The sequence below is a fragment of the Eutrema salsugineum genome, unplaced genomic scaffold (genome assembly GCF_000478725.1).
Source record: "Eutrema salsugineum unplaced genomic scaffold, Eutsalg1_0 scaffold_10, whole genome shotgun sequence".
Lineage (NCBI taxonomy): Eukaryota > Viridiplantae > Streptophyta > Magnoliopsida > Brassicales > Brassicaceae > Eutrema > Eutrema salsugineum.
The window spans coordinates 8,614,703-8,634,540 of record NW_006256908.1 but is presented as its reverse complement, the minus strand read 5'-3'; the positions used below and the strand labels follow the sequence as shown (position 1 = coordinate 8,634,540).

The window sequence follows — 19,838 nt, the reverse complement described above, 5'->3', positions numbered from 1 at the left end:
AATACGTAAGACCTCCGTATGTTTCGTGTCTTTTACCAACAAGGCAAAAAGCTTTTGTCCTTGTCTCTAAATATACTTTACACATGTATATACATCTTTCAGTTTTCTCTCGTTTGAAGCCTGATTCAACCGGTATTGGTATTGCCATGCAGCAGCTGATAGAAATTAGAAGACATGAATTTATTGGAGCGGTATATCATGCGTAAGTGACAGAGGAGAACCATCATCAAAGAATGAATTAAATGCACACTAACACTATTTACAAGTTGGGAGAAAAAACATAAGAGCTATTTGTGTTGGGATGCATCAGCTCCGAAAGAGAAGGCTTGATATCCCGTGGGGCTAGTCAGCTTCCCAGAGCCGCTGCTGCTACTAACAGAGAGGTCAATCTCATCCCTACGAGCCACCAGAGGGATTGGTCGTTGAGGTATAGAGATAACAGTGAACTCATTACTCTCCAGCATTTTCACCACTTGATCCATTGTTGGTCTTGCGTGTAGCTGAGGGTGAGAGCAAAGCACTGCTATCAGCACATACTTCTCCAAAACCTCCGGAGATCCCTTCTCAGGCATCCCGTCTTCCACCACGTCCAAAGTCTGCCCTTCTCTGACCAATGACCACGCCCAGTCAGCCACCGACACAGGCTGGCCATCGTCGTCTGTCACAATCGCCTTTCTCCTACTCAGAAGCTCTAGAAGCACCACACCAAAGCTGTACACATCGCTCTTCTCTGTCAATTGCCCGTACAGAGCGTACTCTGGCGCTACGTACCCCATTGTTCCTGCGACCCTCGTGCTCATATGAGTCATTCCTTCAGGGTTGAACTTGGCTAGTCCAAAGTCTGCAACTTTGGCCTCAAACCTCTCGTCCAAGAGAATGTTACTAGCCTTGATATCCCTGTGGATGATTGAAGGTTGTGCTCCGTAGTGTAGGTAAGCCAGTCCTCTCGCCATCCCAAGCGCGATCCTCTGTCTTAAAGGCCAAGAAAGCTGAGTCTCCAAGTCTCCAAAGAGATGGTCGTGGAGACTACCATTACTCACAAGATCACACACTATGATCCTCTGGTGACCTTCGTAAGGCGTAGTCGCTGTGCAGTAGCCTCTCAGTGCCAGAAGATTCACGTGGCGTATGCTCGCGATGACCTCAACTTCATGAGCGAAGTTGGCGTCACCACCAGCGGAACAGTTCTTGAACCTCTTGAAAGCAACCTCGGTGCCGTCTTGCAACACGCCCTTGAACACGTTCCCGTAACCTCCCCTGCCTATGATGTTGTTCCTTGAGAAACTGTTGGTCGCTTTCTTGATCTCTTCGAAGCTGAATTTAACCAAAGTTGTGCTCCCGCTCATTGAGTCTAGCCTAGATTGAGTAATACCCGCTTCTAAACTATCTCGCTGCTTCTTCATCTTCCTCCGATCAAAATCTTTCCTTTTCCTCCTGTAATACCAGAAGAGCCAAGCAGAGGCAACGAGCAACACAGCAGCAAGTAATGGAACTAATATCTTCACCATCTTCTTCCCGTTCTTCCCGGAGCTTCCAGAAGCCAGATCGAGCTGAAACAAGCATTTCGCTGTGCCTTTGTCCGTAGGGCCGTACCGGTTAGCGTGAGCAGCGGCGTAAATCGACGGGAAAGCTGCACAATCGGAGACATTTCCGACGGAAGTTCCGGTGAGAAAGGCCTGAAACGAGGACAAGCTCTGAGTGCAGGAGGCGCAAGGTGTATTGCTCTCAAGGGAGAGGTTGCAGCGCATCACGGCCGTGGTGAGAGTGGAATTAGGGATTAGGGATTCGAATTGAGACCTGGTGGTGATGTTCATGCATCCCTGTGAGATCCACGGCGTCTGGAAACCACATCTAGACCGGACATCGAAGCGAGGGAGAAATCCGGCGATCGACGACTGTAAAGCAGCCCAGCAAGAGGCGGCTGAATCGGACGGCGGGAGGAAAGAGCCAGTCTGCCGGAGATGGTGAGAGTAGAGGAGACGCAGACCTTGGAGGAGGTATTGGCAGGTGGTGGCGCCGTCGGGGCTAGGTCGCCGGAACGGTTGCAGAACGGAAAAGTCGAGAGGACATGAAGAGTTCTGAGCTGCGACTAAGGAGGAGGCTGTTATGGTGAAGAGTAGTGTATAGACGACGGCGCTTCGACGGAGAAACATCGTCGGCAGGAATCAGACGCCGGCGAAAAGGAATAAGGGAAGAGAGAGGATTACAGTTAATTGACTTGTTTTCCTAATAGGAACATCTTTCATTATTTTTCATCATCATTGACCAAATTACACATTCTCTCAAGTGTATTGTGTGTTTGTGTGTAAAATAATATAACTTGGCACAAAAAACAAAATTCTTCTTTGGTCAAACATCACATGATCTACGAAATTGCATGAGAACTTTCCTTCATACATATTATTCAAATGGTTGTTAGTGGTAATCTGATGAGAGGATGATGATGATAATACTAAAAATTATTTGATTGGATCCAAGTTCTAACTTTTCCATTACTGTTTTTTACTTTTTGTATTCAGGCCTAATTGCATTAATTTATATAACAAATGTGGGACAACATTATATAAAATCCATACGTGTCTTTATATCATCTGCCATGTGGCAATAATTTATAGCTAGTATATATTACTACTGTAAATAAAGTTTTGTGTCCGAATTTGGAGCATTAGTACGAAGACGCAAAAGCCCAAAAAGAGCCCAACATAATCCTCCGTTTAAACTAAACGACCCAAATCTCTTCTTCTTTCTTCAACCTTTATGAAGGACATTGCTTTGCCTTTGACACAATCCCAAAACAAAGCAGTCACGCCAATGGAAAAGTAAAGAAAAAGAGGCCAAACTTACCTTATTAGACTTAGAAATGTATTACAACAACTTAGACCATCTTTGTCTTTTCTCTATCCCCTAAAACAACTCGAACTCAAGATGATCTCCCATGGCTTTACATTCAAGATACCCATCATTATTCCCCTGAGGAGAAGTCGCTTCCGTTGCACCATTCTCATAGATATCCGGTAGCTCAGGCGGTACAGCGCAGCGGATGAGAGCCCAATTCAACCCTTCAAAGAAATGATGTCTCTTGATCTCTGCAGCTCCTTTCTCTGACCCGAGTCGGCTCTCTGGATCCTTCATAAGCAACCTTCTGATCAAATCCTTTGCCTGTGAGCTCACAAGCGGGCTATCAGGAAACTTGAGGTTCTTAAACACAACGTTGGACAGTGTCTCCTCATTGTCGTAGCCTTTGAAAGGTGTCTTCCCGTATAAGAGCTCATAAAGAAGGACACCGAACGTCCACCAGTCTACTGCAGCACCGTGTCCTTCTCCTTTAATGATCTCCGGTGCTAAGTACTCGTGCGTTCCTACAAACGAATTCGATCTTGCTTCCGTTGGTTCAGCCACAAGCTGAGGCAGTGATCTCAGCTGTTGTGTCAAAAGATCAGGCCTTTTCGGTTTTCTTGAGCCTCCGGTTGATGAGAGCAGTCTAGGGGTGAAACATGGGACCCGACACGATGGTTCAATACATAGAGGTTGTATGCAGTTGGATGTGTTGTATGGACCCGACATTCTTGCTGGATCTTTCCCGGGTGGAGAAGTTGATCTGAGAAGAGTCGGGTTCACCGCACATCTGAGTGAGAGGTCAAAATCTGTAAGCATGATGTGACCATCTTCTCGGACTAGAATGTTCTCTGGTTTCAAATCTCGGTATATAACACCAAGCATGTGTAAATACTCCAGCGCAAGAAGGACTTCTGCTACATAGAACCTGTGAACAAAAGTCATCATTTTTACTTGTGCGATCATAACAAATTCGTAATAACGATGTGTAAGTAATCTTTACCTAGCTGCTGGTTCGGAGAAACACCTACTGAGCTGTTTTTGCCTCAGGACATGAAGATCACCACCGGGACAATACTCCATTACCAGACACGATAAATTATCCGAAGTGAACTGCGCATACAAGGTAGGCAGAAAAGGATGGTCCAACATTTTAAGGATTACACGTTCCGCCTGTGCCCTAGGTGTCTTTTTCCGCCGGGCCAAGAACTCGATGTCCATGACCTTTATGGCGAACAGGCAGTTTGTACCAACCAGCTCAGCAAGATAAACTGTTCCTATATCTCCACAACCAAGCTTTTTCAAAAGGTTGAAATGTCGGAGTCCTAAAGAGCCATACTGCAACTTGACGTGCTTAATTGCTTCCCATCTCACATCCATAGACATGTGAGGTTTATTGCCACAGCTAAACCTGCTCAGATTGCTCTCTTCACTCATGCTTGTGCTGCTGCTGTAATCCCCTAGGCTATCCTTTGAGCTCAAAGAGAATTCGAACTTTTCGCTAAAAGTTGGATTCTCTCTTTTCTGCTCATCCGTATCACCTTTTCCACAAGAATCGGAGGAGCCCTTGTTGGCCTCTTTATTAGACTTCACAATGCGAATGAGATGAGAGCTTGCGAGTGATCCCTGATTTGCTTCTATACTGCCATTTTTTGAGAAAGAGCCGTTTGAGCATTTCTCAGTATTATAAGTAGTATTTGTGGGCGGGTGGTTGTCAGTGCTGGAGCTCTTCAACGCACAGTTGCATTTCTGGCACAGAAGTTCACTTGCACTAGGCTCTGTGGAAGTATCATCTTTGTCGATTAGTTTTGAGGCAGAAGCTACAGCGATTCTTAACTTCTTCTTAACCAAAAGCTTTCTTTTTGGCCGGGGTTTGGGACGTGGGATATTACTTCTTGTTACCTTGCTTACCGATTTTCTGTTGTCTGTTCCTGAACTAGATGTGTTATCCAACCTCCCTATTAGCTCTGAGTTCAGAGCATTTGGCTCACTTTTCACTCTAGCTGATGAGACGATGCTCTTGTCTAGCTCTTCAGCATCAACTTTGCTGCCAGAACACAAAGGCAGCGAGTTAACATGTTTGTCTATTTCTACTATACCATCTTCAATGACCACATGAGGAGGAGATGCAGCACTTTCATCTATCTCTATCTCAAAATCTCCACTAGCAGAACTGAAAGAAGATCCAGATATGTTGGATTTATGCAGCGAGGAAGTCTCTACCATTGCCTTTAATCCGGATCTGTTTCCATTTACGCCGAGAAAGATTTCAGCCTGAGATGGTTCAGAAATGGAGTTCGAAGCCTCTGTCTCAATGACATCAAACCGCTGAGGCAGACTCTGGGAAGAGCTGGGTATATCATCTACAGGCGTCAAAGATATTTCAACCAAGCTCTTACCCTTGTCCACAGGAAGACCAGACCTGCCAGCAGACTCATTCAAAACTTGTCTGTAAAGACTCTGTATCTTGTCTGCTTCAGAAACCCTCGGAGATGCAGCTGCAGATTTTGATAACCGTTTCTGAGCAGCCATTTCTGAAGCCTTTGATATGCAAAGATCTCTCAAGGCCTGCTTCAGTGAAATTGAGTCAGAGAGACCAACTCTTGGTGATCGAGGTGGACCTATGGGAAAGGGCTTTTTCATAGCACTTTTGTTCGAAGGGCTTGTGCTCCTGCTCGGACCAGCGCTTGCGCTCGTCTCAAGATGATGAAAAGAAGAGCCCATCACTCTCCCGGGTGATGGTTTTATAGTTATAGACTGGAAAAGCTGATCAATGTCATACTCCATAGAACCTTGTTTTAGTGCATGACGCTCCATATCTTTGCTTGATCGCAATGCTGTCTCACAATATCTGCTAGAATGTTTAGCCAACCTGACCACATCCTTCTCCTCAACAATTTCACAAGCACCCGCTAACGATCCCATTTGCAATGAGTTACTTTATCAATACAGCTTTTTAAACAGTGGAGCTTCTCTCATGCTGATATTAGTCCCAGATTTCAGACACAACAAGAAGTACTTCAGATCATGCAAGGACTTTGTTCTGAAACACCATGAGAGACTCATCTTCCTTGATTCATTCTAAAACGTCCGAGTACAAAAACCTGCAACAATCACAATCATTTGAATCAAACCAGAAGTAACTCGAAAATATTATTACAAATGAATCAAACAACAATGTTCCAAACAAAGAGCAATGTCTATTTGAGTAAAAAAAGGAAGATGTAACAGAGAAATGCAATGATCAAAGTAAGGAGCTGGAGACGCAAAGGGAAGCTAAAGATCCAAAAAGGAAACTGAACAGGTGAAGTAATCATAGTTATAGACTCAAATGATGAACCCTACAGAGGTAAAGCTAGGTACTTTAGACTTTAATAATCAGAAAGAACACATTTTTTGGGAGATTTCGATGGACCTATCAATCACATTGATAAAGGAGAAAAAAAAAAGTAAAATATGAAGATTCAAGTCTTAACCAAATCCAGCGAGAACGAAGACCTTCTTAAATCAAATTTTTTAAAAAAATTAAAAATCTCGATCCCAGATCTCATTGAAGCTAAAATAAGCAGAATGCTAAGAAGTAAGAACAGTAGCTGAAGTGAAGATTCAACCTTAAAAAATATATATCGAAGATGGCAAAATTATCAAGAGATTCAAAGTGATTCACATCAAATCCAGTAAGATGCGAGAACAATGAAAAAGAAAATGAAGCTCACTATGTATTGCACAAGCTCATTGCCCAAGATAGAAGAGAAGAAAGGCGTACCCAAGAACATTAGTGGGCAAAATAGGTTCCAGAGACTCATAGAGACTACCCAAAACAAAAACAAAAAACCCTAAATGGCTAGAGCTTGAAGAGAATCAACAAAGAGAGTAAAAATGTCTTTTTTAAAAAAAAAAAAAATTGGAGGATTTTGGTGTTTAGCGTTCGGAGAAGAGTTGTGTTCTCAGTGTAATGATAAAGTTGAAAGGCGAAGTGGGACCCGAAGCATATGTTTGCGGGTCTCATGTTTCGCTGAAAATTACGTCCAAATTCGTCGTTTCCTTTTTCTTATTTTCTTTCCGTCTTTATTACACATTTCACATCACTCTCTTTTCGAAAATTTATTGTAGCATTTCGTTATTTTTTTCCTTTTCTTTTAAAACTTGTATAGTTTACCTTCTCTCTATTTGCCGACCAAATAACTAAAACGAAAGATAATTTCAATTTTCTTTTAATTTTAATCTATGGTCTTTTAATTTTAATCTATGGTCTTTTTGTTTGACAGCGAAAAAATTATCTTATCACAAGTTGAAAAAATGGCACATGGGCAAAAACAAAAAGATAGTCGATCCTGGACTAAAACTCATAAAACCTTTGTCAAAAATAAAAAATAAAAAAAAATCATAAAACATTAATGTAGTGGTATGTAACTAAGTATAGTTCTTAATTTATGATGGACATCGGCTCAAGGATTCAAGTAACAGAACATCTTGTTATGATTGTTTTATAATTATGGGCCAAAACTTTTTTTATTACTTAAGACGATCCACTACATAGAGTCGAGCATGTGAGAAAAATTCGATTGTTGGCTTAAACACTTGTTCTTTTGTTATCAATTTCGATAAATGCGTAGCTCGAGCATCATACACGTCACGCGTTGCATTGTAAGTGTCTTCGCAAACCAGAGGACAGGCTACCAAGCCATGGAGGGTAGAAGATATATGCGCACCACACGTTAGATTTGTTTGTTTTCCTTTCAAACAATTAGATGTCTTTTATATATATATATATATATGACAAATCTATCAATTATCGGGGAACAAAATTGTCAGAAAATACGAGTGACCGATATGTGCTTTTTTGGTTTGATGTGAGCTCTGTTTTTTCTTTGATGACGTATCTAATTTCTTAGACCATCTCCAATGGAGAGATCTTCTAAAGAGTTCTCATCTAATTTTTTAATATTTTGTTTGTTTCTTTTACAAATAAGATTCTTTATAAATGTGTTTAAGTTTTGAAGCCTCTAATGAGGGTCTCTTGGAACAAAAAAAATATATATCAAAATTCAGAAACCAGTTGATGAATTCCCAAATCACACATAAGAAAAAATTCGATCCATCTAACAAATCTATAATCGAAACCCAATCTGATAAATGTAAGATGATTCCTTAACTACTCAATTTATCTAAGAAATTGGGATGAATCCAGACAAAAATTGAAGAAATCCAAAGAAATTTACCCAGCTTTCCATCTCTCCAACTCTTTCTAAACCCAGAAATTTGCAGAACTACCTCGCCATGACTCAAATCGACTTGACATGCATGAAGGAGACAATATTTTTTTCGCATCGATTTGCAGAGCTCCCTGTCTTCATCGCGATGAAGAAGAACAATTTTTTATCAAACGATTCCTGAAGAGAGAGAATTGGATGGTGCAAAAATAAAATAAAAAAATATAATTATGCCTTAGGCAATCATATTTTGACACGTCAGAGTCTCTCAGGATCAATTAAATCTTTTAAAATGAGAACCGTTTCTCACTTTAAAAACTATTTTATCTTTAATTTTAATGTTTAATTAGCCTGAGATTCTCTTAAGAGACCTCCCTTAGAGGTGCTCTTATGTTCTTTTTCTCTTGGACGCATATTATTATTACCTTTTTATGTTTATCAAAAAGCCTTTTGAACGACATTCCACATTATGATTAGCCAAATCTCGAAATTATATGATTATCATCACTCCACAATTCCATTCAAAATATAGCGGGCCGTCTAACATAACATTACATGAAATGCACTGTTTAACTGATTTTAGAAGATAAATGACTTTGGTCTTTGACTCTTTGGATCTCGTCCATCTCTACGATTATACTTCAGTAACTTGAATTCCTACAGTAAATTTGTTTTTCTCCCGAAATCACTGACGATTCTATTACTATTAGTTGACAAAGAATTGACATTTGACAGTTGGAATGGTTGTTACTTGTTAGTGAAAGATATATAAAAAATTATCACTAAAAGTCGTGAAGAGTCGATTTCGGTATACACTTTTAAGTCGGTTTAGTCTTCGGTTCAGCTCAAATGGAGAAAGAGATGCTTGTAGCAGCAACGCCCAAATCTCGTCGAAGCCCAAGATGAGGACACAGAGAAGAAACTTTCTCTTCTTTGGTCCACCTACTTATTAATTCATCATCTTCTATTAACTTTAAGTCTTTACTGTAAGGAGATTTCTTTCTCCTGATTCTATTCGTTTCATCGTTCTTTCATATTCTCTCTTAATCAAATATCGTTTCCTGTTTTAGCATAGAAACTAAACGATACTAAATATTATACATTCATTACAGAAACATACAACACAGAGTCACACTGATTAACACAAAATCACTCACACCCTAAAGACAAAAGAAGCCACAACTTTTTTTTAGCATACGGTAATTAGAAAGTCTAAAAGATGGCTTTGAACACAACAAAAGATATTAATAGCAAGAACCTAACACATCTAAATCAACCCAAAAGCTGAACTTTTTTGATCCTTGAATCAAGAAGCATATCATGCGCTTGCAAGCCTTGCGGCTAAAGTCAGTTTCCTGGCATACAATCTCATCTCCTCGCCAAGCAATGCCTTCCATTCATCAGCTAGCTCTTTTCTTCTTTGCGCTCCAATGTTCTTTAAATTCTGACGCAGTCGATTCTGTTGATATTGACCAAAACTCTGATACCATGTCATCGCCTCAAGTGCATCCTGCAGAGTAGCCATCTCATCCACACCAGCTTCCTCACCCTCCTCGTCCTCACCTTTACCATTCTCCAAAGTTATGTCACTCACCGGCTCATGCTCCACGTCAGGCACATCCTTATTCAAAACAAGAATTCAGATCAATTCCGAATTAGTACTATCAAACTTTACATAATGTTTTGAAATTGTAATGAGCTTGGTCGAACAGAACAAACACTCCTTACATTTTCTTGGTCCATATTCTCATTAGCTTGTTCATGCTCCGCATTAGGCACATCCTTATTAAAAACAAGAATATAAGATCAATTACGCATTAGTAAATTTTACAATATGTATGTTTTGTGATGGTTATAAAGAGCTTGGTAGAACAGAACAAACACTCACCACATTTTCTTGGTCCACATTCTCATCAACTCGTTCATGCTCCGCATAAGGCACATCCTTATTCAAAAGAAGAATATATAAGATCAGTTACGCACAAGTAATATCAAATTTACATATTGTTTTGAGATAATAATAAAGAGCTTAGTAGAACATAACAAACTCTTACTTCATTTTCTTGGTCCATATTCTCATCAACTTGTTCATGCTCCGCGTAAGGCACATCCTTATTCAAAACAAGAATATAAGATCAATTACGCATTAGTAATATCAAATTTACATATTGTTTTTAGATAATAGTAAAGAGCTTTGTAGAACAGAACAAAGACTAACTTCATTTTCTTGCTCCATATTCTCATTAGCTTGCGCATGCTCCGCAAAAGGCACATCCTTGTTCAAAACAAGAAGCGAAGATCATTACACATTATTAATATTATCGAATTTTACATAATGTTTAAAGATGATAATAAGGAGATTCTAAGAGCAGTACAAAGACTCAATACCTGTGCTGGGTCCATATTCTCATTAACCAGCTCATTCTCCTCAGAAGGCACATCCTTATTCAAATCAATAACCTTAAGATCAATTACGGATTCGTAATATCAAATTCCACATAATGTTTCGAGATGGTGATAACTAATAAGGAGATTGTAAGAGCAGAACAAAAACTCACTACCTTTGCAGTTGCTTGGTCCATATTCTCATCATTCTCATCAGCACTTTCATGCTCCACACAAGGCACATCCTTATTCAAAAGAAGAATACAAGATCATTAACGCATTCGTAATATCAAATTTTACAATAACGTTTTGAGATGGAAGTAAAGAGATTGGTAAAAATAAAAGGAACACTAACTCACCTTGGCTTGGTCGATATTCTCATTAGAAGCACGCTCTGTTTCATTTGTGGCCCATATGATCATTGACGTTTTGAAGATTTCATCGTCGTCAGTATTAGTAAAGGAAAGTCCTTTCCCTTTGATAGATCTCGCCTGGTTATTTAAAAACCTCTTCTTCAAGTTCTTGATCTTATCCATGAGCTGCTGTTTAGAGAAGTTCGCTTCTATGAAATCTTTGACATATCCGTAGAAACCATCCCAGTCAGATCTGTAGCTCATTTTGGTTTCCTTTTCATAGTCTACAATACTCTTTTCCACACACAAACACACAAATAGAGAGTAATAAGTAAAAATCAGAGTAAAGAAGAATATAAATAAAACAAACAATAGATAGAGAATTAACAAACCCCGAGAATAACGAGTTCTTCGTTTTTGCTCCAGATCATCTTCGAGGAGGAAGATGCAATTGTCTTCGCCTGTTTTCTCTTCCTGAGCATGGTCTCGGTACCGGAAATGTCGTCGTCGTGCTTCCTCGTTAGAAGAGACGAAGGCAGAGGTAGGCCGCTGGGTCGGATTTCGAGGCAATCCGAGCTTGAGTCGTCGGAATCATCTCTGCATGTAAGTCGCTTCTTAGAAACCATTTGATCGGTGATCAAAGATCGAACTTGGCGAGGTTTTCGAAATCTGGGAGAAGAAAAAAACCCTAATTTTCGTCACTAGAGAAGAATCGAGTAACACAGTGTCTAAAGTCTCGGAGAGGAAGCGCAAGCCTTTTTAGATTTCATCGACGCTTGATATTTCGCCACTAGTAAGAATTTCAAGTGTCCTCGAATGTAAATGACTAAAATACCCTTTATCACATTCAGAAATCACGGAGAGAGGAACAATAATATAAACCATATGCTCAAGACCCGGAATAGAAATGTGTGTTTTGCTCGAGTTTTTTAAGTTCCATTTTTGATTAGTTGGCTAAGATGTTTTCAGGTTTTGTAACGTTTTTGTTAACAGAATAATAATAATATAAAGGTTTTAGCTTGATGAACTCTCTTATTAACGAACCTCAAAGATTATTACACAGTTTCTTGAAACCTTGTCTGGTTCAGCTTGTGGTTCAGTTTAACCGAATGGTTCAAGTTTTCATTTTCCAAACCCATCTTGAAGGAAGGAGAATCTAAGATATGTATAGTTCTGTATAGAATTGGTTGCGATTGTGATGGAGTTGAAAAGGAAATCATTGACATAATGATTTGATATTGAGTAATTATTGCAGTTTCCATTTATTTCATATTCTCTTCTTCTTAAATTAAGAGATTACATGTAAGCTGTATCTACACTTTGTAACGCTGTTGACAACAGAATAATTAAAAGAGATCTTTATGCTCATCAACCTCAAATATTACAGTGTCTTGAATCCTTTATAGTCGACAAAATCTCATAAATAGAATAATAATTACAATGCTAAGATGTACTGATCTTTATTTCTAAGAATATATAAATACATTCACACAAGGAGTGTTTTCTTGGGTCTGGGACAACTGTACAAAAAATGGGGACGATCAGAAAGAGTCTTGGTTAAAGAGGTTATAGCCTGATATGAGGGAACTGAAAGCAAATGCAAGGAAGGCCAAGAAGGACATAGCAATCGAGGCACTAGCCATCTCCGTGAATTCGTCTTTTCCCCAGTTTGATACCCAGTCGTCAACACGAGTAACTGCAGCGGTTGAGGCAGATATAAGCAGATATGCAAGCACCTGATAGCAAACACAAGAAACAAGCAACTACTCTTCTTAAATCAGTACACAAACTTATAACTAAGTAGCTGTGAATTGCATTTGCTGAGATTTAAGAGAGTTTGAAAAACAAAACATATAGGAGATTTCAGTTGTGTAATGGAGGGAGTACTTTGGTTAAACAAGTATTACACTCACATTCACCAATGCTATATAACGGAAAAAAGAAACAAAAAGAAAAGTTGGTAAGTGTTCAACAACTATTGGACTTTAACCACAAAGTGTTTTTCTTTGCCTCACAGGAGACAGGGTAACACCAGCTGAAAGTGCAAGTCAAAATGTTTCAGGAATTATTAATAACCAATTCTTTTCAACATCAAGATGCAGCCCAAGTAGATCCTAGACTAGAAGAATGAAAGTAACAATACCATAGAGAATGCAATATAAGGACCTTTAGAATGGCAAATGATAGTAAGTTAATGACTTGCCTGATCTATGATGAACTCAAACAGAGGTCGAAGGTGGTGGTTGATCAAGTGCTTCTCTTTCACAAGATAGTACGCTAAGTCACATGCTTGAAAAGCAGAATATACAAAAGCAACCACGTTCATAGACAGACAAAACCTGTCACCATATCAGAAGATTAAACAATAGATGTCACTTTAGTATCAAAATCAAAAACATAATAAAACTGATTGCAAGCGTTGGAGAAAGACAGCCAAATATAAAATTGAAACTTAAAACCGAATTTTACTGCCTAAGACCTTCAGCAAATTCAACCAAAACATACACTCCATAGCTCATGTGATTGCATACAAAAAGATCCAAACTTTTTTTCCAGAAGTTACAGATTCAACCAAGCAAGCGTTGAAGACAGTTCACATGTACCCAGATTGCTTAACAGATACCCAACAATGGTGATTCAGCTTCAAACAATTCAAACCCCTAAACCCTGACACTAAACCCCGAACCCAGATTCAAGAACATCACCATCTGAGAAAAAGAAGAAGATACCTATACTCCTTGTAACGATCGAAAGAATCGCCACTCCAACCTTGGGTTTTATCAGCAGCCATGACTGAGAAAGAAATCAAAGCCAGAACGACCTCACTTAGCCGAAACCCTAAAGCTGAATACTTTACTACCTCCTCTCTCTTGGATCTCCTCAGGATAGCCAAAACAGCTCCTGATCGTTGTCCATTGCCTCTTCCGGAACCCACTCGTGCACTCTTCCTCGTCGTCACCACAGGAGTAACGAATTCTTTCACAGAGCGATTGTGATTGTGATTGTGAGCTACCACAATCGGAGATGGAGTTTCCTCAGCCTTTGCTTCTTCTTTCGCCGGAATCTTGTTCCTCCTGCTCTCGAGTCTACATTTATCGTCTTCCTCAGATTCACTGGAATGATCAAGTGAATGTGGCGGCGACGGAGACGAAGAGTACTGAGTAGTGGACTTATCGAAAGTCACTATGGCCATTGAAGTATCCGTCGGAGAAGGTGACATCGGCTTTCCTGGAGATCTCATCGGAGAAATCAGGAATTTTTTTTCGGAAATGAAAATAAAAACGATGTAAGAGAGACGGAGAGACGAATTTTGAGGATGAGGAATGATGATGATCCAGCAAAGCAATCGAATTTAGGAAAAGGCGTGAAATTGAAGCGAAAAAGGTACAAAAGTGTTAAGTCAGAATGAGAATGAGAATCAAACAAAAGAAGAAGACTTTGGAAGATTATTTAGTATACTGTCCCTGAGTCTTGTCTGGTTTGATATACTGTCCCGTATCTTTTTAATTTATCATTAAACACCACCTATAATTTTGGTTGTATGCTGCTTTTATAGTTTTGCTTTTAAAATGTGCCCCTAATAGTTTTGATTTCAATATTTTTTTTTCCTTTGGTTTTGACTCTAGCTAATAAATGGCCATGCTCAAATTTGATTTTTAAGGGTTGAACGAATGAATGTCGGGTTTTCATATACGCATGTAGCCATGTAGGGAAATCTAAAACAGATAGATCTCAGGCTCTAAAAGAGCTTCTTGAGATAGTATATAAAAGGTTTATAACTAGTGATAAAGGAAAAAGAAAAAGAAGAGGAAACTCAAATTGTCAACAAAAACAAAATGATGAATTTCGATTGAGCAACAAAAGAGAGAGATTATCGTGGTGTAATTTCTTTGCCGTAGTATGATGTCATGGTAGAACCAAAAAAACTCAAAACAAACACACTTCTATATCACATATAGACGATGTTCCACCACATCTGATGATCACTATCATCTTTGTAGGTAATCTTTTAACGTTTTCTCTCGAATATAGATATACGGTTTATTATCTATTTTTTTTTTTAAATAGATAACTCTGTAAATTCGAAATTGTGTTTAGTTGAGATAGAAAATATGTTACTCTTTGAGATGAAAAAGATCGATCTTGTTTACCATGTAGACTGAGACAACCTTTATTGTAGAGTTAAGTCTACTTCTTTAACCCGTGAAAACTACACCGAGCTTGCTAACAATGCAATATATATACAACTCAACATATCATATATATGAAATATTCACCTTATTTTGGAACCAAACTATATGTAGAAAGGAGTAAATGTTTATTTCTTTATATAGTCAGCTGATTAATAACTGTTTGACGAAAAAACAGTCGCCTTCTCTATCGATCAGTGGCCGTATAAATATGAAAAGACATTTTATACAAGTATTTTATTTTGTTTTTGAATCTTTGATAGGTCAAACACTAATCTAGCTTATTGAGAACTTTCAATGTATGCTTGTTGATTGATTTTGAAGAGCTCTAATGAATTCGATATTTATTTTCTTTATAAAACTTCTTTCTCAACTTGCTCAACTAGCAGAGGTCGATAACTGGACTGAAAAGGTATCATGGGTAATCCAAGAGGTCTCAGGATCAAATGGCAGCTGAAACAGATAAATTATTAAAGACGGGTGACTTATTAAAGACTGGTTTAAATTTAAATAGATATAACCTAAAGAAATGTATAGGTCTAGAACTTCCTAATTATAAAAAAAAAAAAAACTTGCTCAGTTAAACCAATATTAGTTCTTCAGTTCACTAATCAAGTAATCAGCATATGAAAAATCAAAAATCCATAAAGCAACAACCTTAGATTGATAAACACAATCTTAAGAACTACAATATCGTACCTTGGTATTTTTCTATACCACTTGAGTACGGCGAAGACAAAATGACATTACTCGCTATAGTCTCAAAGACTCAAACCATGAGCCTCTGGACGTAGCTCAAGTTTTTATTACTGGATTAATCTGAAGCCATAAACTTCTTCTTTTCAAAACAAATCTCTTTGTCCAAACTCCAATTTTAGTTAAAAGCCGATTGGCCTAAGGCCCCTTTTGATCTTTATCATAAACAAACACTTTGGGCCTCATGTCACTGAATTTCCAACCCAAAAGCTAACCGGTTTGAGAATCTTTCTTTCTTTCAATTGCACGAAACCATCTTTCTGCTGTCGGCATTTTTTGTAAACAAAGAAGATTAAAAAGCGAGACACAATCTTATATATTTTCTTCATATCTCAAAAGAAAAATCTTCTTTTTTTACAAGCCAAAAGCCACACAATTATAACACTTCTAATTTCTTCCGGGAAGAAAAAACGGAAAATAATTGAAAACATGAACGAAACCGTCTCAACCTTTACCACGTAACACGTGTCCGTAATACAAAGTATAATATGTTTTAAACATGATGAACGGCTGAGATTCACCGAGACCATCGTGTGATTTTCCTCGGTAAGTAAAACGCGGAGAGAGATAAAAGAGAGAGACGAAGATGAACCGGGTCAACGTATAACCCAACGGGTTCGGATTCGGATTCGGATCATCATATTTTCTGGAGCTTCGCGGCTACGACCAACGGATTCGCCTTCGCGATCTCCTCGCGCCCGGCGGATTTGAAATCGAACGTGCATCCGTGAACCTCCGGGTACCTATGGGTCCCACAGAAAGTCGTCCCGCACCGGCACATGAATCCGGTCAACCCGACCCGTTTTCTGCACACGGTGCATCGATTCGGCCGTTGCTGCTGCGGCTGCTCCGTCGGAATCTGCGGAATCGGTTTCTCCGTCGCCAGGATCTGTAATTCCGCGGCGTAATTATCGAGGACGGGTGAGATCGTCGCGGGGATGGACTCGATCTCCGGCGACGGAGGAGATGCGACGGAGAGAGAGGATTCGACGGTTGATTTCATGGAGGCTTGCTGTTGTTTCTCGAGGCAGAGATCGCCGTAGCAATTGGAGCAGAGATTCATGGTGGCTGAGCTTCCGAAGAAACCGCAATTGTTGACACAGAGACGGTGACCTTCCGGCGCCTGACATCGATGTTCTTCCGCCATTAAATTATATATATAAAAGCTTCGTTTCGACGATAGATCTCAAAGAAAACTCGAGAAATTTGACCCAAATTAGGTTCGTCTGAAGAGAAAAGACAAGCAACGAGGTTAGGAATATGCAGAATTTTTTTTTTGAAGAGTGAAATTTAAAAATCTGATGTTTTGGTCACCGAGTCTCTGCAGAAATTTTCCTGCGTTTTCTCGGCAACCAAATATGAGAAAGCAAGAAAGAGCAGAAATGACGAAAAGATTGGAGAAAATAATTAAAAAGAAGGAGCAGAGGAGAGAGAGAGAGAGAGAGAGATTTGTTGAACCTGTTTTTGGAGAAGAAGAAGAAAGATTCAGTGATTTTTCTATAAAGGGTGAAACGCGCAGAGAGAAAGAGAAATATTTATATCATACTACAAAAAAAAATTCAGAGAAAACAACGGCGAAATGATGATGAATGCACAAAATTTAATAAATCATTCTTCTATTTTTTAATTATATAGTCTATGATATTTTTTCCAAAAAAATTCAGAGTTCCAATTACACAGACCCCACTGATTTTTTTTTTTTTTTGTAATGGTTGTTACTTTTGTTTGGTGGTGCCAATATATAATGTTATCGAAACCGTGTTGATACCTTGGTAAAAGAAAACTAGGAATCTGCAACCAAATTCAATAGCGTTTCAAATGGGTCTATTAATTTATCTCTGGAGAAACAACAATTCCAAAAGCTAAAATTGTAGTAAAGAGATTGGATGAATTGAGAGATTTCACAGTGACTTGATGACTTCAATTAAACATTAATGCGTTGGTACTTTTTGTAACATCCTTTAGAAATTTGAAATTCTTTAGAAATTTACCAAGAAATGAAAATGAAGTGATGTTTATATATTTTATACTCCTTCTGTTCAGAATTATTTGATGTTTAAGGTTTTTGCATACAGTTTAAAGATTCATTTAATTTTTATTTTTCCTATACTAAAAATATTATTTATAATCCATTTAAATATTATTCAGCCAATAAAAAGACAATCTGCAAAATATAAAAGGTTAAAAACTATAAAAATTCATTAAATTTTGCATTGAAAAGTGAGAACATCAAATAATTATGAAAAAAAAAATCTTCTAAAATATCAAATAATTCTAAACAGAGCGAGTATATTTTTGTGAAATGTGTTGCAATGTGTATGAGGGATTCACAAAAAAAAATATTAAAAAAAGAAATGCGTGCAAAGAAAAAGATGTGAAAAGTCTTTAGCTTCTCTTTCCGTCCACTAGTACGCTCTCTCTCTATCTTATCCTTCTCTCTCTCTCCTTTTTATAAAAAAAATATATTCAGATACCTCTCCAATGTCTAAATTTGCCCAAACTTGGATGATGTTTGTATCTTGTTTTACATTTGTTGGTTATCATAAGAGTTTTTATCATAATCACTGATAGCAAGTTGCATTTACTCCAAATCTTTGTCAAAGTGACTAGGATCTTTATCGCAGGATCAATCATACTTTATAAATTTTTAATCCTCATGTGTCTTTTTTTTTTAAAATATCTTGAATAGTTATTAGGAGTTAGGAATATGATTTTTGTGATTAGACAAATCGCTTCTTCTAAGGGATATTGATGTAAACAACAACCTCAGATAATAATAGAGTATATATGCTACTATAATATCTAAAAGAGTTGTTGATGCAGTATTTTTGTCTGCATGCATGGCTGCATGCCTGCATCCATCGGTTGTTCCATGAAACCGTTAGAGAGAATCGTCGATATTGAGTAAATGAATAAGCACTACTACGTTATAAGAAATTTGGTTAGTGTCACTTAAAAAATTGTATGGTGCATTCTAAAGATCTTACGACATCCAATGATCCAAATCATACTGGATCCTAAGGGTTTTAGAAGAAACATATAGGCTACTAATATAATTTACTATGTTAGCATTGTAAGTTAGAATGCATTATATTCTATTAAGCTTCGTATGATAGATATATTGTGACTTGTGAGTGGTTTAGTCACGGTCTCGTCCAATCCACCGTGGAAATGTCGATCTTGTAATTTTTGACTTCTGAGTTCACGGATTCAATGATTCGCCTGTAGCCTTCAAGACAAATTAACCGTATAAAATGGTTGTTGGTTGAGTTGAACAATTTTTTTGTTGACATACCTTTTAGCTCTCTTACAAAGAAAAGCCATTTTTGACAGCGTGTACGGGATTTTAACAAGAAAAAATTGTTTTATACATATGTATGATAATGATAAACGAGGAAAATAATAGAGATAATGGAGAAGGTTGGGGTAACATTAACAATTGACATAAACCGAGTTTCGGCCGCCAAGATTCTCGTCCTTCCCATGTTCCCACTTTACTTTCAGTTTGTTTGTTTATGACTTCTTTTTGACATGTACCCTTCATTATTGATTTTTTTGTTTGTCGGCAAGAATTTCTTTTGCGATTTTCTTTTTCCCATAAGTGTTTTATTAGACTTGAGGTGTTATGAAGACGCGTTTATGTTAGAAACGTGAGATTAGTTTGAGAATTTGAGGGATTTTATGTTATATCCATGGTTTGATTATACCACAAATATTGGATTGTTTCTTTAAAAAAAATCTGGTTGGACTTGGGCATGTAATATATATCCCAAGATTTGGTGCTTTCAGAGTCGAGGTACCATTAGTTCTGCTTTCTAGTAAAGTCTATTTAAACCGTTATCGGGTTTATTGTTTATTCTACAAGGACTACTTCTTGGTCAAATTTCTCTTTATGAACCCTTATATATATTTAAGGGGTTAACGTAAAAAAGGCTACGAGTGTAGATAGATATGTAGCCATGTAGGGGAAAATATTCCTAAACCAAAAGGAAGTGGAAATATAGGGGCGTTGGGATTTCAGTTAAGGCCCAAGAACTATTGGGCTTTAATTTATGAAATATTTTTTTAGTGAAAATTATAAAGGTAGAAGTTCTAACGGAAAACGG

The 19,838-nt window shown here is 38.2% G+C and overlaps 5 protein-coding genes across 8 annotated transcripts; all 5 read right to left on the bottom strand.

Moving 5' to 3' along the window:
- Window positions 1–174: 174 nt before the first annotated feature.
- On the bottom strand, window positions 175–2,261 carry LOC18027670 (probable LRR receptor-like serine/threonine-protein kinase RKF3). The gene has a single exon (XM_024160929.1). The coding sequence runs from the start codon at window positions 2,151–2,153 to the stop codon at window positions 288–290; it is 1,866 nt and encodes a 621-aa protein (XP_024016697.1). The 5' UTR covers window positions 2,154–2,261; the 3' UTR covers window positions 175–287.
- A 453-nt stretch (window positions 2,262–2,714) lies between these two features.
- On the bottom strand, window positions 2,715–6,747 carry LOC18027669 (serine/threonine-protein kinase KIPK2). 2 transcript variants are annotated; one of them, XM_024160928.1, is made up of 3 exons: window positions 6,552–6,747; window positions 3,839–5,939; window positions 2,715–3,763 (listed from the first exon to the last, which is right to left on the bottom strand). In XM_024160928.1, the coding sequence occupies exons 2-3, from the start codon at window positions 5,758–5,760 to the stop codon at window positions 2,905–2,907; spliced, it is 2,781 nt and encodes a 926-aa protein (XP_024016696.1). In that variant the 5' UTR covers window positions 5,761–5,939; window positions 6,552–6,747; the 3' UTR covers window positions 2,715–2,904. The 2 variants fall into 2 exon arrangements, with proteins under 2 accessions (XP_024016696.1, XP_006410810.1); XM_006410747.2 differs by having other exon boundaries at window positions 6,602–6,747.
- Window positions 6,748–9,122: 2,375 nt separating this feature from the next.
- LOC18027668 (GLABROUS1 enhancer-binding protein-like 3) lies at window positions 9,123–11,560 on the bottom strand. Of its 3 annotated transcripts, none has more exons than XM_006410746.2 (9): window positions 11,179–11,560; window positions 10,793–11,080; window positions 10,610–10,678; window positions 10,437–10,508; window positions 10,267–10,323; window positions 10,103–10,159; window positions 9,937–9,993; window positions 9,777–9,830; window positions 9,123–9,669 (listed from the first exon to the last, which is right to left on the bottom strand). In XM_006410746.2, the coding sequence occupies exons 1-9, from the start codon at window positions 11,410–11,412 to the stop codon at window positions 9,367–9,369; spliced, it is 1,191 nt and encodes a 396-aa protein (XP_006410809.1). In that variant the 5' UTR covers window positions 11,413–11,560; the 3' UTR covers window positions 9,123–9,366. The 3 variants fall into 3 exon arrangements, with proteins under 3 accessions (XP_006410809.1, XP_006410807.1, XP_024003845.1); XM_006410744.2 differs by having other exon boundaries at window positions 10,437–10,490; XM_024148077.1 differs by lacking the exon at window positions 10,103–10,159.
- Window positions 11,561–12,129: 569 nt separating this feature from the next.
- Window positions 12,130–14,164, bottom strand: LOC18027667 (CASP-like protein 4A3). Its single transcript, XM_006410743.2, has 3 exons — window positions 13,516–14,164; window positions 12,990–13,125; window positions 12,130–12,522 (listed from the first exon to the last, which is right to left on the bottom strand). The coding sequence occupies exons 1-3, from the start codon at window positions 14,025–14,027 to the stop codon at window positions 12,328–12,330; spliced, it is 843 nt and encodes a 280-aa protein (XP_006410806.2). The 5' UTR covers window positions 14,028–14,164; the 3' UTR covers window positions 12,130–12,327.
- Window positions 14,165–16,024: 1,860 nt separating this feature from the next.
- LOC18027666 (zinc finger A20 and AN1 domain-containing stress-associated protein 4) lies at window positions 16,025–17,421 on the bottom strand. Its single transcript, XM_006410742.2, has 2 exons — window positions 17,191–17,421; window positions 16,025–16,958 (listed from the first exon to the last, which is right to left on the bottom strand). The coding sequence occupies exon 2, from the start codon at window positions 16,877–16,879 to the stop codon at window positions 16,370–16,372; it is 510 nt and encodes a 169-aa protein (XP_006410805.1). The 5' UTR covers window positions 16,880–16,958; window positions 17,191–17,421; the 3' UTR covers window positions 16,025–16,369.
- Between the last annotated feature and the right edge of the window lie 2,417 nt (window positions 17,422–19,838).

Bases quoted from the DNA above. Each gene is read 5' to 3' on its own strand.
- LOC18027667 (XM_006410743.2), bottom strand. From the start codon at position 14,027: ATGAGATCTCCAGGAAAGCCGATGTCACCTTCTCCGACGGATACTTCA. The intron at 13,126-13,515 runs GTATCTTCTTCT...ATATGGTGACAG, and splicing joins GATCGTTACAAGGAGTATAG to GTTTTGTCTGTCTATGAACG. The intron at 12,523-12,989 runs GCAAGTCATTAA...GTTTGCTATCAG, and splicing joins TTGAGTTCATCATAGATCAG to GTGCTTGCATATCTGCTTAT.
- LOC18027666 (XM_006410742.2), bottom strand. From the start codon at position 16,879: ATGGCGGAAGAACATCGATGTCAGGCGCCGGAAGGTCACCGTCTCTGT.
- LOC18027670 (XM_024160929.1), bottom strand. From the start codon at position 2,153: ATGTTTCTCCGTCGAAGCGCCGTCGTCTATACACTACTCTTCACCATA.
- LOC18027669 (XM_024160928.1), bottom strand. From the start codon at position 5,760: ATGGGATCGTTAGCGGGTGCTTGTGAAATTGTTGAGGAGAAGGATGTG. The intron at 3,764-3,838 runs GTAAAGATTACT...TTTTGTTCACAG, and splicing joins TTCTCCGAACCAGCAGCTAG to GTTCTATGTAGCAGAAGTCC.
- LOC18027668 (XM_006410746.2), bottom strand. From the start codon at position 11,412: ATGGTTTCTAAGAAGCGACTTACATGCAGAGATGATTCCGACGACTCA. The intron at 11,081-11,178 runs GTTTGTTAATTC...TGTGTGGAAAAG, and splicing joins AAGAACTCGTTATTCTCGGG to AGTATTGTAGACTATGAAAA. The intron at 9,670-9,776 runs GTAAGGAGTGTT...GTTTTGAATAAG, and splicing joins AGAATATGGACCAAGAAAAT to GATGTGCCTGACGTGGAGCA.